At 44.1% G+C, this 15,540-nt stretch overlaps 1 gene segment (V, D, J or C); it reads left to right on the top strand.

The window, feature by feature from the left end:
* The first annotated feature begins 234 nt into the window (after positions 1–234).
* LOC114496804 lies at positions 235–4,013 on the top strand. The segment is given in 3 exon segments: positions 235–341; positions 3,403–3,542; positions 3,641–4,013. Coding segments are annotated over 3 exon segments (618 nt in total).
* The last annotated feature ends 11,527 nt before the right edge of the window (positions 4,014–15,540 follow it).

Genomic DNA, 15,540 nt, shown 5'->3' with positions numbered 1-15,540 from the left:
GGAAAACAAAGAGTAGACACTTGCTATTCTGTATGTCAATTATGTTTTTTTTTTTCTATTGTCAAATCAGAGAACATGCTGGTTTAGAGTCAATATGGGAGCTGGGCCCATGTGCTAAGAAAAGGGGACAATGGAGACCTATAAATCATTACCAAGGAAATCATCACTGTGTATGAGTGATTTGTTGAGTACTAGAAGTGCAATGCCATTAGGGCCACATGCAGGGCTACTCAAATGGAACCCCCGCAGGCAGAGAAAACTGAGGGTATCAGAGGCCTCAAAGATGCTGAGTGCCTCAGGGTTCATGGATGTTGGATGAGTCAGTGCATCTTGAGCTCCAGGTACAGGATCCCTTGGTTGCTTATTAGAGTCTGGACTGGGGGCTCCTTGAATAGTAACTGGAGATTAGTAAGCCAATACTGTGTATCTTGAGGTCTCCAAGAACAAAATGTCCCTTCAGGAGAATCATGAAGTCTGGGAATAGCCTATAATTTTAGACTAGAGATGCTGAGAAGTCCACATCCTGTAAGTTCAGAGAGGACCCTCACCTGTAGGGCACATGCTAAACATCAGGGGGTGCATGGCATATACAAAATCAAGTATGCTTCCCAGAGGTTGGTGCAGAGGGAGCGGGGAGGAATTTCCTCTGAGGGCCTGTGTCTTCCTCTTTTCATGAAAATGTCTGAAATAAGATTGGACATGAGGTGACTGTAAACATCCTATTCTATCAGAACATTTACCGAACTCAGAAATGCATGAGGACCACAGTCAGTGAGCATATTTCTGTGGCTTCTTTAGATCTGAATTCTGAGAAATCAGATGCAAGGATATTTTTGTTAACTCACTAGATGCAGCATTTTCCAGCCATTCCTATCCAGGATTGAGACCATCAGGCATTAAAACACAAAAGTGGTCTGTGTGTCACTCAAAGGTGGTTTCACAATAAGGAGCATATCCTATGGAGGTTTGATTCTCAGTGGGAGGAACTATGTCTGCACAGAGCTTAGGGACCTGGTAGGTGACACCTGTCCTACAACATAGATTAGGACTTTCATCCTTAGTCCCCCACTGAGCATGGTCCCTATGCCCTCTGTCTTCTCTCACATACATAATGGTATTCACTATGAAACACTATTCCTCATGAATATGCAAATTAGAGGAGGTGGTCTAGGTTAAATGTGATTCTGTCTGTGCCCTAAGAGCATCGACTAGCGCTTGGCATCATGCTCACAGCCCCAAGCATATGTGACACCACACAGAGGCAGAGGGACATACGACAGCTTTGTGTGTATGTCCAGGCTGATGACAAACACACATCACAAAAGTGCATGTAATGTTAATCACCCACAGAGTTGAAATCTCTGGGAAGATCAGGAAAGGCCCTTGCACAAGTCAGATTAAATACTGCACCCTGGTTAGCATCCCCCAGGGTGTTACTGAGGTATAAACTAATGCTAGGCCAAGGTTCTTAGTGGGAGTCTCTAGTAAACCTAAAGATGTTCATAATTTTCACAGTAAAGGTGAAACCTGGGAGTACAGCCCTGGAATTCTGTCATGTCTCTTACTTGTTGTACCCTGGACTTTGGGTTATATCTATGTTTTTCTTTTGCAATTCCAATTGGCATTCCACATTATATTATATGAGCTTCTAGCCTACAGCAGAGTAGTCAGACACTTACAGTCTGTAATGTGATAGGCCAGTATTTCCAGTATGTGCTTTGCACCAGACACAGTTATCACAATATTATTGACTTTAGTAGGAGTGCTGTGATTTACCTCCCTGTGTTTAACCTGTAACTGCCAAGGTGTACTTTATCGCTTTTCCCTTTTAATCCAGGCTCCCAAATCCTGGTCTATGAGTCTGTCTCTATTCTGTTTTTTTTTTTTTTTTCTTTTCTTCATTAGATTCCACATATCAGTGAAATCACATGGCATTGCTGCTATTCCATCTAGACTTTTTTTATTCAGCATTATACTCTCTATATCTGCCCCAGTCTTAAATAGTAAGATTTAATTTTGTTATGGCTGAGGATATCAAGACTTTATGGTTGATTAAAAATGATGGGTTGATTTTCAAATCAGTTCTTTTTAATATCACTGACAGGATTACTATGTGAGGCTATTTCTGAGGAAAGAGACAAGGCAAATTGAACTTGCTATATGAGGAGAACAAATCATAAGGGACAAGAACACTGGAAGTACTGGCTCCAGACTTGCTTAATCCCACCATCCATGTGCTTTGGAGGGTCCCTTTCCTCTTCTGCACACTGATCCGCAGAGCATGTGACTTCATGCAGAGATGACACCTGTCTCACATGGGAAAGGTGACGGCATTCTCAAGGGCCATGTGCACATATTAAAGTGGATGAAAGTACAGGAGGCCAAGCTTCTGGAATTGACTTCTGATGAACCAGGGATGGATCTCTTTCTTACATTATTGATTATAACTTCATCACCTGTCCACAGAACCACAGATGTTGATGGTGAAAATAAAACAGAACTATAACGCTTGACCAGATTTATATAAAACTAGATCCACTGAATCCAGAACGGATATGCAATTTAAGTGATTTATTTACTTCACATTCAATGGGCAAATAAAATGATGCTTTTCATATCAATGATGGTTTCATTTATTTTCTGTTATTTTGTATTAGTTATTCATATGAAGGTTTATCATAATGAAATTGTTATAATTTAAAAATACTTACTCCCCAATTTCCACTTACATCTACACCTAAGCAGACCTAGTCATGACTGAGATGCTTCTGTGTCCCCAGTGTTAGCTCTTGGTTTTACCACAGAGTCTAGAAAATAAAAACAAAGATGAGCAGTGATGATGCTGAACATTGAGCACCAAACTCCCCTGAAGAAATGTGCCCCAGGAGCACTGTGTGCTTCTGTGTAGAGTCCATGCTTCTGTCTCCCATGCTCCACACAGACTTCCTCCAACACTGGGTCCACATGCTCTAGGGTCTCACTCCGTACTTAGTCCATACTCTGATCACTTTGCAAAAGAAATAGGGTCCAATAGAACTTTCTGTCACCTGAACAGGAACCTCATGCAGCTTTAATGTTCCCTCTGCTCATGATTATCGAATCCTCTTGGTATGTTCATTAGTGGTGACTTTCAAAGGAATCTCTCTTTTTAAATACTGGTCCATTATGAGCATGTTATCTCCAAGGCCATGTACCCATCTCATGTAAAATCTGGGTCAGTTAGGATAGCAGAGGCTCAAGTGTACGAAGTAATTCTTAACAGACTTGCACCCGTAGACATGCCTCATATTAGGCCATTGACTCTTATGCCACTGTTCAAACCAAGAGCTCAATATAATAGGAGGAGGGCATGCAGATAGGCCCCCTCTTCTCATGAAAAGCAGCCAAGCCCTGACCCTGCAGCTCTAGGACAGGAGCCCAGCTAGTGATTCCAAGGTGTACCCAAGTCCCTGCTCAGGACAGAACACAGACCAGTCACCATGGAGAGAGTGAGCTCTGTCCTCTTGGGCTCCTCTTGGCTTTCTTTGTTGCAATTTTAAGAGGTAATTTATGGAGAAGGAGACACCGGGTACGTGAGTTCATATGACTGACATGAAGGGTGGGAATGTGTTTTCTGACAAGGATTACTTTGCGTTTGTAGGTGTCCAGTGTGAGGTGCACCTGGTGGAGTCTGGGGGAGGCTTGGTGAAGCCTGGAGGGTCTCTGAGACTCTCTTGCATGGCTTCTGGATTCACCTTCAGTAGCTATGCAATGCACTGGGTCCACCAGGCTCTAGGGAAGGGGCTGGAGTGGGTCTCAGAAATTAGTGATAAAGGTGGTAGCACATACTACACCAACTCTGTGAAGGGCCGATTCACCATCCCCAGAGACAATGGCAAGAACATGCTCTACCTGCAAATGAGCAACCTGAGATCTGAGGACATGGATGTGTATTACTGTGCAAAAGACACAGTGAGGGGAAGTCAGTGTGAGCCCAGACATAAACCTCCCTGTGGGAGACAGGAGGGCTGAGCTGTAGGGAACACTCAGGACAGCAGGGTGTGCTCGGGACACATTGAGCAAATATCAGCTTGAGAGTAGCTGCTTATGAACTTTAAGAACTTGTTTCCTTTCAGAAGAACCTAATCTCCAGCCCTGGCTGGCAAAGCTCAGTGGATTGAGCACGGGCTGTGAACTAAAATGCTGCAGGTCCGATTCCCAGTCAGGGTACATGCCTGGGTTGCAGGCCATGACCCCCAGCAACAGCACATTGATGGTTCTCTCTCTCTTTCTCCCTTCCTTCCCTCTCTCTCTCTCTAAAAACAGAGCTTGTTTCCTTTAACAGGAACCTAATCACCAAGACAAACAAACAAGCAAAATATAACCAAAGGCACTGAAATAGAGAACAGGCTGACAATGATCATAAGGGAGAGGGGTGGGAATTTCAGGAGAAAAAGGGAAGGGTTTGCAGGATCAAGTATAAAGGACACATGAACAAAAACAAGCGGGGTGGAAGTGGGAGGGAGGTGGGGAGGGATGTGGGGGTGCTAGCATGAGGGCAAAAGGCAGAAAACTGTACTTGAACAACAATTAAAATAAAAAAAAAAGAGCTTGTTTCTTGGCAGGTGTGGGGTTGACTACCACACAGCAGTTTCCCTATGGGAGCCTCCCTCCTTTCATGCTTCTGTGCTGACCTCTCCAGTATCTGAGTTACAGAGACTCATTGTCATCAGAGGAAAACATTCTCACATGCTCCTAGGTCAGAGTGTCACATGAATTTGCTTACTCCTATCCTAATACATCACCAAACCCCCTGACCCAAATCAGCTGAGTCCAACCAGACACTCTGTGGGACTCAGCAAGGAGTCCAGCCTCACACAGCTCAGAGTCCAAGTCGACCAGTAGCAGAGCACTTGCCTGCTGGGCACTTGGCATCAGAGTTGTAGGAACTCAGCGCCAGAGGGGGGAAAACACAGGGGTGTTGGTCATTGACTTAATTCCACATCCAGGACATCAATAGCAGTTGACATCATGTGGGCATAGAGGTTCCCCCATTGTACCATGTTGTGGATGTCCAGGGTTATGATGTCATACACACACAGAGTGACTGTGGGAATGTTTGTCCCTTCATCGAGAAGTCTGTTGAGAGAAGGGCAGGCTTTTCAGCAGGCCAGGGATAGCTGCATAACATCAAATAAGGAGTCTGGTCCAGGTTTTATTGTTCACCCCTGAGCAGGGTCCTGCTCATGAAAGGGGTTTGTGTGGATTCCATCTCCCACATGCATCAAACTAGGGAGAATCCCCACATCCACGTCAGATCTGCCCCCCCTCCCATTTGCACAGGAGGAGAGAGAGGCGTGAACCTCAACATGTTCAGGATCAGACATCAAACAATAGAGCCTGGCTCCTTATTTCACTGAACACCTAGGGAATATGACTGAGAATGAAGAGCCACATATAGTTATGGATAGAAAATAATTTTGGTCTATAGAAAATAAGAATAATGGTTATACGTATTCAATAAGTGGGAAAATAAGAAATTACATGGACCTCTTTGATCAAAGTGTAGGTGGAACCTGTGAGCTCTATAAGGTCATTAGACTGTTCTGAAGGACTTTGGGCCACTTACTGCTTATAAAGATGTGAAGCGTCTACAGATTTATGGGTATCCTCAGTTTGGGGAGCTTTACTGAAGCAGCCTTCCAATTGTGTGGAGTCAGAATTTGATTAATTTGGTATTGCTATGAGAGCTTGTTTCCTGGCAGGTGTGAGGTTGACTGGCACACAGAAGTTTTGGAGTCGGTGTCACTCCAAAACTCCCAGATTATTAAAATCTGAAGCTCATCTGACAGTGTTAGGATATGGGACCTTGGGACAAGTGATAATCCTGGGGTGGAATTGGCATGAATCGTATCACGTCTTTTTAACAAAGGACAGAGGAAACTCCCTTGTCCCATACAATCTCTGAGATTACAATGAGCAGACAGTCATATAGGAATATGTTCTGTAACTGATATCAATCTGCCAGCAGCTGTTACTGCATTTCCTACCTCCAGATTGTTGATTAATGCCTTTCAGTATGGGACAATGACCCAGTTCACAGTAGATTGTTACAGCATCAAGAATGTAGTCAGGTTGTAGAGTGACATGACCACAGGGTCTGCCTCCCTGGAGATTTGCTGACATATGTGTGTTGTTAAAAGTGCAACATCAGTGTCCTTCCAGTGATGTTCAAGGGCAGTTTTTATCTGGTGTTTTTTATAGGCAAAATCCCCTGGTCAAAAGCCATGGGTCTGTTAACAGATGTAGTGAGAAGACAGCAGTAGAAGTGGGTGTAATGCATAGACCCTTTCAATAATTACAACATCAACATGAAGGAAGGTCCGTGTTTCACTGGAGGTAAAATCCATAAATGCATGTTTCTTCCAGTCACCAGGTCACAGGGACAAGTCTTATGTGTACTTGAAAGTGAGGACATGGATGCCACTTGGGTATAGCATTGACCAAGTGGGGCTAAAGGTTTATGTAAGTTTTATGAATTTAACTAAGCATGCCATTTTTAAAACTTCCCAGAGATTATATATAATAATGACAGATTGGCACTTGATTATTGCAACATATTACTAAATAATCATTAATGCGCTGTGTGCACCTCAGTCACTTGATGTGACAGTTATCAAGAGATTGGAGAAGGGGTTAGCCCTGACTGGCGTAGCTCAGTGGATTGAGTGCGGGCTGGGAACCAAAGTGTCCCAGGTTTGATTGCCAGCCAGGGTACATTCCTGGGTTGCAGGCCATAACACCCAGCAACCGCACATTGATCTCTCTCTCTCTCTCTCCTCTCCTCTCCCCTCCCCCCCCCCTCTCTCTCTCTCTCTCTCTCTCTCTCCCCCCCCACCTTCCCTCTCTAAAAATAAATAAATAAAATCTTTATAAAAAAACTAAAAAAAAGAGATTGGAGAAGGGGTTGAAGAGGCTGAGCAGAGAGAGTGTCCAGGGCAGTTAAAATGTTCTACATGTGTTTGTTCCTTCCTCCCACTCTCTTTCTCCACAATGATTGACTCTCCATGCACAGATGCACAATGGGCAGGGGTTCTGACTTGAAAGTACAAAACAGCAGACCTTGCAGTGCCCACTGACCTCAGCCAGGGGGTCTGACTATGGGAATGAATGTCTCTGTGTGCCCACAGATGGATAATATCATACAAAGAATTTATGCTGAGCTTACTAGTATGAAACATTGCATGTGTACTATTGCTGTAAATTATTTTGTGTTAAACTGCTAGATGATATAATTTAGCAATGACAATAATAACCTTACAGAAGGCACACTTACCACCTTCTTGTAAAACTTTCCAATGTCAGAATGAATGTGCTTTTCCCTCTAGTCAAGTGGTTACTGTCACTCAGAGACTTCACTTCTCTGTCACTAAAGAGAGAATAACATGTAAGTGGGTATCAACATGTGCAGATAAACCTAGATTTGAAGCTGCCCCTGCCCCTCAGGGAGATCAGTTAAAACCCCTGGGTTTCTGCAGTTTATACTCACTTTAGGAGTTAAACCAGAGGAAGCACCATGGACTTTGAGCTGAACTGGGAACTTGCTCTGAAGCTTTTACTTGGCACCATTACAGACAGGCTGAGGAATTCTGTGTGTGTGTGTGTGTGTGCGTGTGTGTGTGTGTGTGTGTATCTATGTGTCTGCTGCTAATGAAAGCCTCTTGTCTGCAGGTGTCCAATGTGAGGTGCAGTTGGTGGAGTCTGGTGCAGGCATGATGCAGCCTGGAGGGTCTCTGAGACTCTCCTGTAAAGATGCTGGGTTCATATTCAGTGACTATTGTATAAACTGGGTCCCCCAGGCTCCAGAAAATGGACTGAAGTGGGTAGGGATAACTGGAAACAAAGCTAACTGTCACCCTACAGAATATGCTGCATCTGTGAAAGGCAGACTCACCATCTCAAGAGGTGATTCCCAAAGCACTCCCTATATGCACAGCCTGAGAGCAAAGGGTTCTGCCCTGTATTACTGTGCAGAAGACACAGAGATGGGAAGTCAGTGTGAGCCCAGACACAAGCCTCCTTACAGATGAAATGACAAACAAGAGGGATCGCTCAGGGCCCATAGGTTCTGCAAGCATGGGGCACATGGAGGTTCATTAAGGTTTTGCTTCATCTCTGGCAAGAAGCTTCCTCTTCACCTGACATGCAACATGTAGGTTCTTAGGAAAGCATTCACTACAATGAGTCTTAATTGATTGGTTCACACTATCTATAGCCATTGGGTAGATGCATATTGTCTCTGCCATGGACATTTTCCCCTACATGGCTCTGTTGTGACTGTTGGTTTGTATTTCTTTGTGTAGATCACAAGGTGCCTAAACATTCAGCTGATGGTTAATCATGGTTTTGTCCAAGCGTGATGACAGGGGAGCTTGCCTCTGAAATGGTGGCTCAGAAAAACAGACTGTTTTCCCCAGTGCAGATGGGCACCCTTCACTCCACCAAGGTACAAACTGAAGAGGGCAAATTAACCCTGTCCTCTCTGTGTGCTGGATTCTAGAGCTAAGACAGAGGTCTTCTTCCTCCCTGGGCACCCTGGTCTTCAGCTAAGTTGCTCAATGGTTGATAATGCAAGCGGTTTTCTTCCAACGTGATCTTGCACAATAACCAACTGCAAATTGTCTCCATGTGGAAAAGCTCATGATGAACACTTACTGAAATAATAGATATGCATCTTATTCCTTAGATTACTGTGAACATTTGCCTAGAAAGAATGCTTGCTTGATGCAGGTTCCAATGTGGTTATATATTATCATAGTGAGTTCGACATAGAGGATAAATACTCAGTGACAAAAATGACTTGGTAACACATATAAATGATGCATGCTTGATAAAAAGTGTACTGATCCATGGTCCTAAAAAATGGGAACTTTCTCAGTGTTCTCTTCCATAGGAGGCATGTATGGCATTCCCTAGACAGCAAAATCTTAAACAGATGTTCTCGTCTGTCCCTGAGACTAAGCAAAGACTCAGTGCCTACTGAACTGATGGATTTGGAGACCTCAGAGCCCACATTGGGAACATCCCCACAGCTCCACTATGACCAGCCCTAGAGAATGTCTCTTTTGAAAGGGAGTTTGAGCAATGAGTAGGGGTGTGTAAATTCTACCTGTGATGTCCTGACCAGCATGGGCATGTCCATGAGAGCTGAACAAGACACCCAGGTGCAGGAAGCGATGGTGATTCCTGAAGGGACTGACAAGTGAAGCTGTGGGTCACTGTCTCCACGGGGGATGAGTAGTCTGAGGTCCATGGGTTATGTGGTCAGAGGGGAAGATAACCCTATGGATGGAGCATCAAGAATAGACAAAAACTTAGGTGTCACACACAGAGATGACTTTACCTAGGAAGGCACATTCTGGCCTAAAACCCACTGGTTGCACTGCCCCGGTGACAAGAACAGCAAAGAACGGAGACTTAGATTGCATTACTATAAAAGTCATCATGGTATATTTTTGTTATTCATTGAACAGTATACAGTGCAGTGGGGTCTGGGCCACATGCAGGGGCACTCATATGGGACCTCCCACCAAAGGCATCTGAGGACATTAGAGGCTCCCAAAGCCCCCAAGAGCTTCAGGGCTCACGGGTGCTGGTCGCATCAGTGCATCATACTGTCCAGAGAGGGGGCTTCTTGGTGTCTTCACAGAACCCTGGCTATGAGTGTCTGCAGAGTCACTGGGATTTAGTAAAGTTAGTTATCTGTGTCTAGAGAATTAAAGCACAGCGTGTGACTGAGGGAGTTTCTTGAAGTCAGGGCACAACCTTTAATTCTGGACCAGGGAAGCTGAGAAGTTCGTGCTCTGCGATCAGTGACAGGAACCTCCCCAGCATGATGCAGAGCTGGAATCAGGGGGTGGGCGGGTCTCACAAGCTCACAGCAGCTGCCCCAGGAACAGGTGCAGGGGGAGCTGGGCAGGGATTTCTTGTTTTCTATGAGGACCTGTGTCTTTTTCTTTTCATGAAAACTTCTAAAAGAAGAGTTGGACATGTGGTTTCTGTAAATATCCTACCTGGGCTATCACCAAACTCCATGGTATATGAGAACCACAGTTAATGATATTTCCAGGGCTTCTTTAGATCTGTATTGTGAGGAACTATGGACAGGGATGGTTTTATTAACTCGGTAGGTGGAGTATTTTGTAGAGACACTGATCCAGAAATAATATATTCAGGCATTAATGCCTAGAATTGGGAGTTTTCCATGTCTCTCAAAATTGGGTTCACAATGAGGAGCATGTCCTGTGGGAGTTTGTTCCTTAGTGGGAGGAGCTATATCTTCACAGAGCTCACAGATCTGCCAGGGGACGCATATCCTACAACACTGTGTAGTACTTGGACCCTCAAAGTCCATTGGAGTATTGCCCCTGTGTCCTCTACTTTCTCTCAGGTGGGCCATGTTTTCAGCTTTGGAAAGCTCTTTTCTATGCATAGACAAATGAGAAGAAGTAGACTATTTTGAATGCGGGTCTGTCTGTTCCCTGACTATCAGCCACAAACACTGCCACCCATAAAATTCCTGGGGGTACAGTCCCTCACCCTGGATTGGATCTAGAGAGTCCTCTTCCAGATGGCAGTTGCCGAAAGTAAGGGTCTTTGCAGTTTCAGGTTTGAGCAGGTGACAAGGTAAAGTGAAGTGAGATTTTCTCCCACTCCTGAATGGTCTTCATAAGTGTTCACTGTCAGTTTCAGCTGGTGTAGAAGGGTGCTCAAGTGAGGACACCTTGTGTCTCAGTGAAGGTCTCCTGCAAGGCTTCTGGACACACTTTCACCAGGTATGCTGTGCACTGGGTGTGGCAGACCCAAGGAAAAGAACTGGATGAATGAGGCAAGTTGACCCTCAATATAGTGCTGCAATCGATGCACAGAGTGTCCAGGGCAGAGTTACCATGACTGCAGACACATCCCTGAGCACAGACTGCATAGAGCTGAGCAGCCTGAGAGCTGAGGACACACCTGTGTATTACTTGCAAGATAACATGTTGAACAGAAGTTAGCAGGAGCCCAGACACACACCCTCCTGTGTGAGGAGCTTCGACCACTAGGGGGCACTCTGGGTACCTGAGCCCAAGGACCTCCCCAGTAGCAAGTGCAACTGAAGGTTTAGTCTGCCTTTCTGCTGATTTTGTTCTTCATCAACAGTTCCCCTGAGCAAAATTCTCTGGGTTCCTGATTGTGTGTCACTCATGATGTCTCTTAGGTAGAAAATGTGTTGGAAACAGCATTCTCATGTGAGGAATACGAAGAGTCTCTTTCAGACACTCTGTGACCAATTCAAATGACACATCAAACATCCTGACCCACGTCAGCTGAATCGAACCAGATTCAGGAGGTGGAAAAAAATAGAGACAATTTTCATCATATTGTCCTGTCCTAATGCAGTAGGGCAGAGGCCAGCTGTGAGTGACAGTCACTGACTGGATGGTTCCTCCAGCTCCCATGTCACAGAGGACAACTGATGTGTCCTGAGGGGAGAACAATAGGCCACCAGTGGTAGTGGGAGGACTTTGGGACTCAAGTGTTCAGGGGTTCTGAGGCTTTAATTACGTTTTATGTAAAAATGTTGTTTTCAGTCTTTGCACAGATTGTCAGTGGTGGTGACTGTGAGTGCAGGAGCCCTGGCCACATTGCACAGAGCTGTTTTGTGATGATGCTCTACTGTGAGCACCTCCTTCCCTGAATGTACAAATGGGAAATGCAAACTCAAGCAGCTTCTATCAGCTGAACAGGCAGTTGGATTTGCCTGGGAATGATCTCCAGGCATCACAGAAATACCTGCACAAGAAATGCAACATATTCATGCTCCATGGACAGTGAAGCTGGATGACACTATCCAAATGGTTCAGAGGTACCTTGAGGCCTGGCCTCTGAACAGGTTGTATCTTCACAGCTGCTGAGGATTTGCTGTTTCTGGGAACACAGGTGCAGGAAACAACCTCTTCTGCCTTTGGAAGTTGTCACTGAAGCACTGATTGCAGATAAAACCTGTGTGTCTGTCCGACATGTGCAGTTTAATAGGGAAGTTTAACAGGATTTGTTTGAAATGATCTGATTCCAAAAAGCACCTTTCTTGAGCCATCAAATATCTGAGTAAGATAAACAGATATAAAGTCTTCCTTTTTTTTTTTTTTACTAAAATCATGAGCTAAACATTGACATTTCATAGCAGCTGCTTTGAATGTATTTACATACATCCTTTGAGGGCTCAGATGGGATAATTACCCAGGTTAAGTCTGCTCTTTTGGCACAATGAGTTATTACAACATTTTCTTAGTTTCCATACTATGTTTTGTGCTGAGTTTCACCCTCACATTATTCCAGTCTCCAGGATGGATGAGTGCTTCCAGAGTTCCTCAGGTGTTAATGTGATGGAGTTTCCCAGAGATGAGAGAACCCACTCTGTGGCAAATAATAGAAATTAAGCACTGCTCCTTAAACCTCTGTGTCTTTCTTGCTCTTGTCCTGATTGACAAGACCTGGCATCTGCAGTGCCCTCTGAAGTCCAGGATGCGTTTACCTCAGGTGGAGGAATGAATGCTCACTAAGGTTCTGCTATTATATTACTCCTAATCACCAACCTCCAGGTTTAATATTGAAGTGTGATCCATCAACAGATACTATCAGGTTCAGGTTCTCCATGAGAGTCATTAATACATTGGAGTTTTGCCCTGAATTTCCCATGATCTAGACTAAATAATAGTGAAACCAATCTTGGAAGTTAGTCATGACACCTGTCTCTCTGAGGTGCACCACATAGATGTGTGGGCCTCCCCTCAAACACGAAATGTGGATAAATTTGCAAGTGAGTGCTTTCTTATCTGACTGATTCCAGATATTATGTGTGGCTATTTTAGATAAAGGGTGAGAAACCGAATTGATTAAACAATGAGGAAAATCACAGCACAGAGGAATGCCAGTCCTGCATTTGTGCCAGTTCAGATGAGCTTCACTTACCATCCATATCAATGTATCCCTATGGATGTAGTGCCCTTTCTCATTTGCACATTGATCCATTTGGTGCATTGAGTTCAGGTTCAGTGGGCACCCATTATGTCTACTGCCCTGGAGGCATCAGAGCCAAGGCTCCCAAGCAGACATGGATAGGGACTGTGAGAGAAAGACGATAGGTTCTTCTAAAATTAGCTATTGACAAACCAGGGGGCCCAAACCTACTGCCCTCTCCAGCTCCCTGATTACAGCTACATCACATGTGCACAAACACAGATACTGATGGTGAACCTAAGGCTGAACATCCAAGGATGAACAGTTTATATAAAGTTAGATCCACCAGCTCCAGTAATGGGAGGTTACTTAAATGACTTTTCATCCATCCATGGGTGAATGAAGAAAATTACATTCTTATCAATGACATTTGACTCATCTGTTATTTTGTATTAAGGATTTTCATCAAGGTTTTCCATAGTGAAATTTCTGTAATTTAAACATAGTTACTCCCTATTCTCTACCTACATTTTCAACTAAGATCTAGTCATAACTGGGTTTCTTCTTTGTTCCCAGAGTTTGTTCCTGGTTTTATCACAGAGTCTAGGAAAAAAAAAAGATGAGGCAGTGAGGCTGCTGCACATTCAACATCAAACACCAATGAGTGAACATGACCTGGGAACACTGCCTGCTTCTCTGTAGAGTTCATGCTTCTGTCTCCCAATGATGCCCACAGATGCTCCACTCACTCTAACACAGTGTTCCCATGCTCTAGGGTCACACTCTGTTCTCAGTTCACACTCTGATCACTGTGTAGGGGAAAAGGTTTCAGAAGGAATTTCCTGTCTCCTGAACACAAAATTTCTCAGGCCATGAGGGTTGAATTCCCTTTGGTGGGTTCAGTACTGGTGGCTCTCAAAGGCATCTCTCATTTATAATCCCTCTCCCACGTATGACAATTCACTCTTCTAGGTTGTGTGCCCATATCCTGGAGCAGGTGGATCACTGGAGAGGGCACAGGACCGAATGTTGGAAGTAATTCTTTAATTTTTTTATTCCTATTTCTTCTCTTCACCAGAATTACTTTTTCATTGTTTTTATAGAAATAAAATAGGAGAGGGGGGGGGAGAGGGAGAGAGGAGAGAGGGGGGAGAGAGGAGAGAGGGGGAGAGAGAGAGAGAGAGAGAGAGAGAGAGAGAGAGAGAGAGAGAGAGAGAGAGAGAGAGAGATGTGTTGCTGGTTGCTGGGGCCATGGTCTGCAACCCAGCCATGTGCCCTGACTGGGAATCGAACTTGGGACACTTTGTGTGTGCACCTTTATTCACTTCTATTTCTCCTGTCTGCTGCCAGACACCTGAGAGTTCTGTCTGTGTGACCTTCTGTACCTGCCCTTCATTCTTCCTCTGATTTTGTGTCTATCTGCCTACTATATTTCATGCTCAAGAATTTGGCTTTGAATACTTTTATGGGAAAATGGCACCAGATATTTATTGCAAGTGCTGCTGAAGAGGAGTGTCATTTTCCTTCAATGGAGCCCTATTCTTGGTCAGAGGGGAGATGAGCCCTGGGCATAGAATATTGTGTCCATGGTGCCCAGACGTGGTACTCCCTGATTTGGAGCAGAACTTGTGAGATGGAGGAGTCAAATGTGTCACTGACCTCAATATTACAAAAGAATATTCCAGAAAAATTTAGGGACTAGTTCTGTTCATAAAAGAACACTATTACTTCGCACAAAATTCACTGAACTGGACTTTAATGTCCGTAACTGTGTAGTACAGCATCTCTCCATACATCATTTCTCCCTGTAGAATCACCCTCATTTTTTATATAAAAAAGCCACATTAAGGCTAATCCATGGACTGCATTAAGTCCAGTTTCAATCAGCCTGTTTATTTCCATAAATATAACAGCATTAATAATTTATTTTGTCGGGTCTCTCCAATGTGCTTTGCTGGATTCTTATGGAGAATTGCCACTTTGAGCTTTGAACTGGCAACATAGGGCAGATAAGTCAAGGCCCCATGTTTGCTACTGGGCTTTACTTGCAATTTCTCTATGCTTGGGTGAGTTCCACAAGTTCTCAGGACCTCCAAACTGTTTTCAGGTTCTTTCTTGCCATGTCCCAGGAAAGCATCCTTCATTCCTGGTCTGTGAAGACTGCCATGGACTTCTGAATAAGAAAGGTATCACACAGTTCCTCTGAGCTATTTTTATCGGCTTAAAACAGTCTTCATTCCTTAAAGTGTGGCTGAAATCCAGAGTCTGGACATGTATCTTTCAGACATGGCATTCCAGTCAAAGTCTTGATAAATAAAACCACAATTTGACATTGGATTTACGTGTCTTGTTATAAATGTATGAGGTCCCTGCTGGATCTACTCTAGTATATTCCCATGAAAATCAATACCATCCATAAGTGTACCCAAATTCCAGAGTGATCAAACAAAGAGAAAAGGATAAATGCCTCAATATTGCTTATGTAATTATAATATCTACATTGCTGTAAGACATATGCAAGTTTTCATACTTGAACAACAATTAAATTTAAAAAATCCT

The sequence above is a fragment of the Phyllostomus discolor genome, chromosome 5 (assembly GCF_004126475.2).
Source record: "Phyllostomus discolor isolate MPI-MPIP mPhyDis1 chromosome 5, mPhyDis1.pri.v3, whole genome shotgun sequence".
In the NCBI taxonomy this organism is placed as follows: domain Eukaryota; kingdom Metazoa; phylum Chordata; class Mammalia; order Chiroptera; family Phyllostomidae; genus Phyllostomus; species Phyllostomus discolor.
This window is presented reverse-complemented; position numbering and strand designations above follow the sequence as displayed.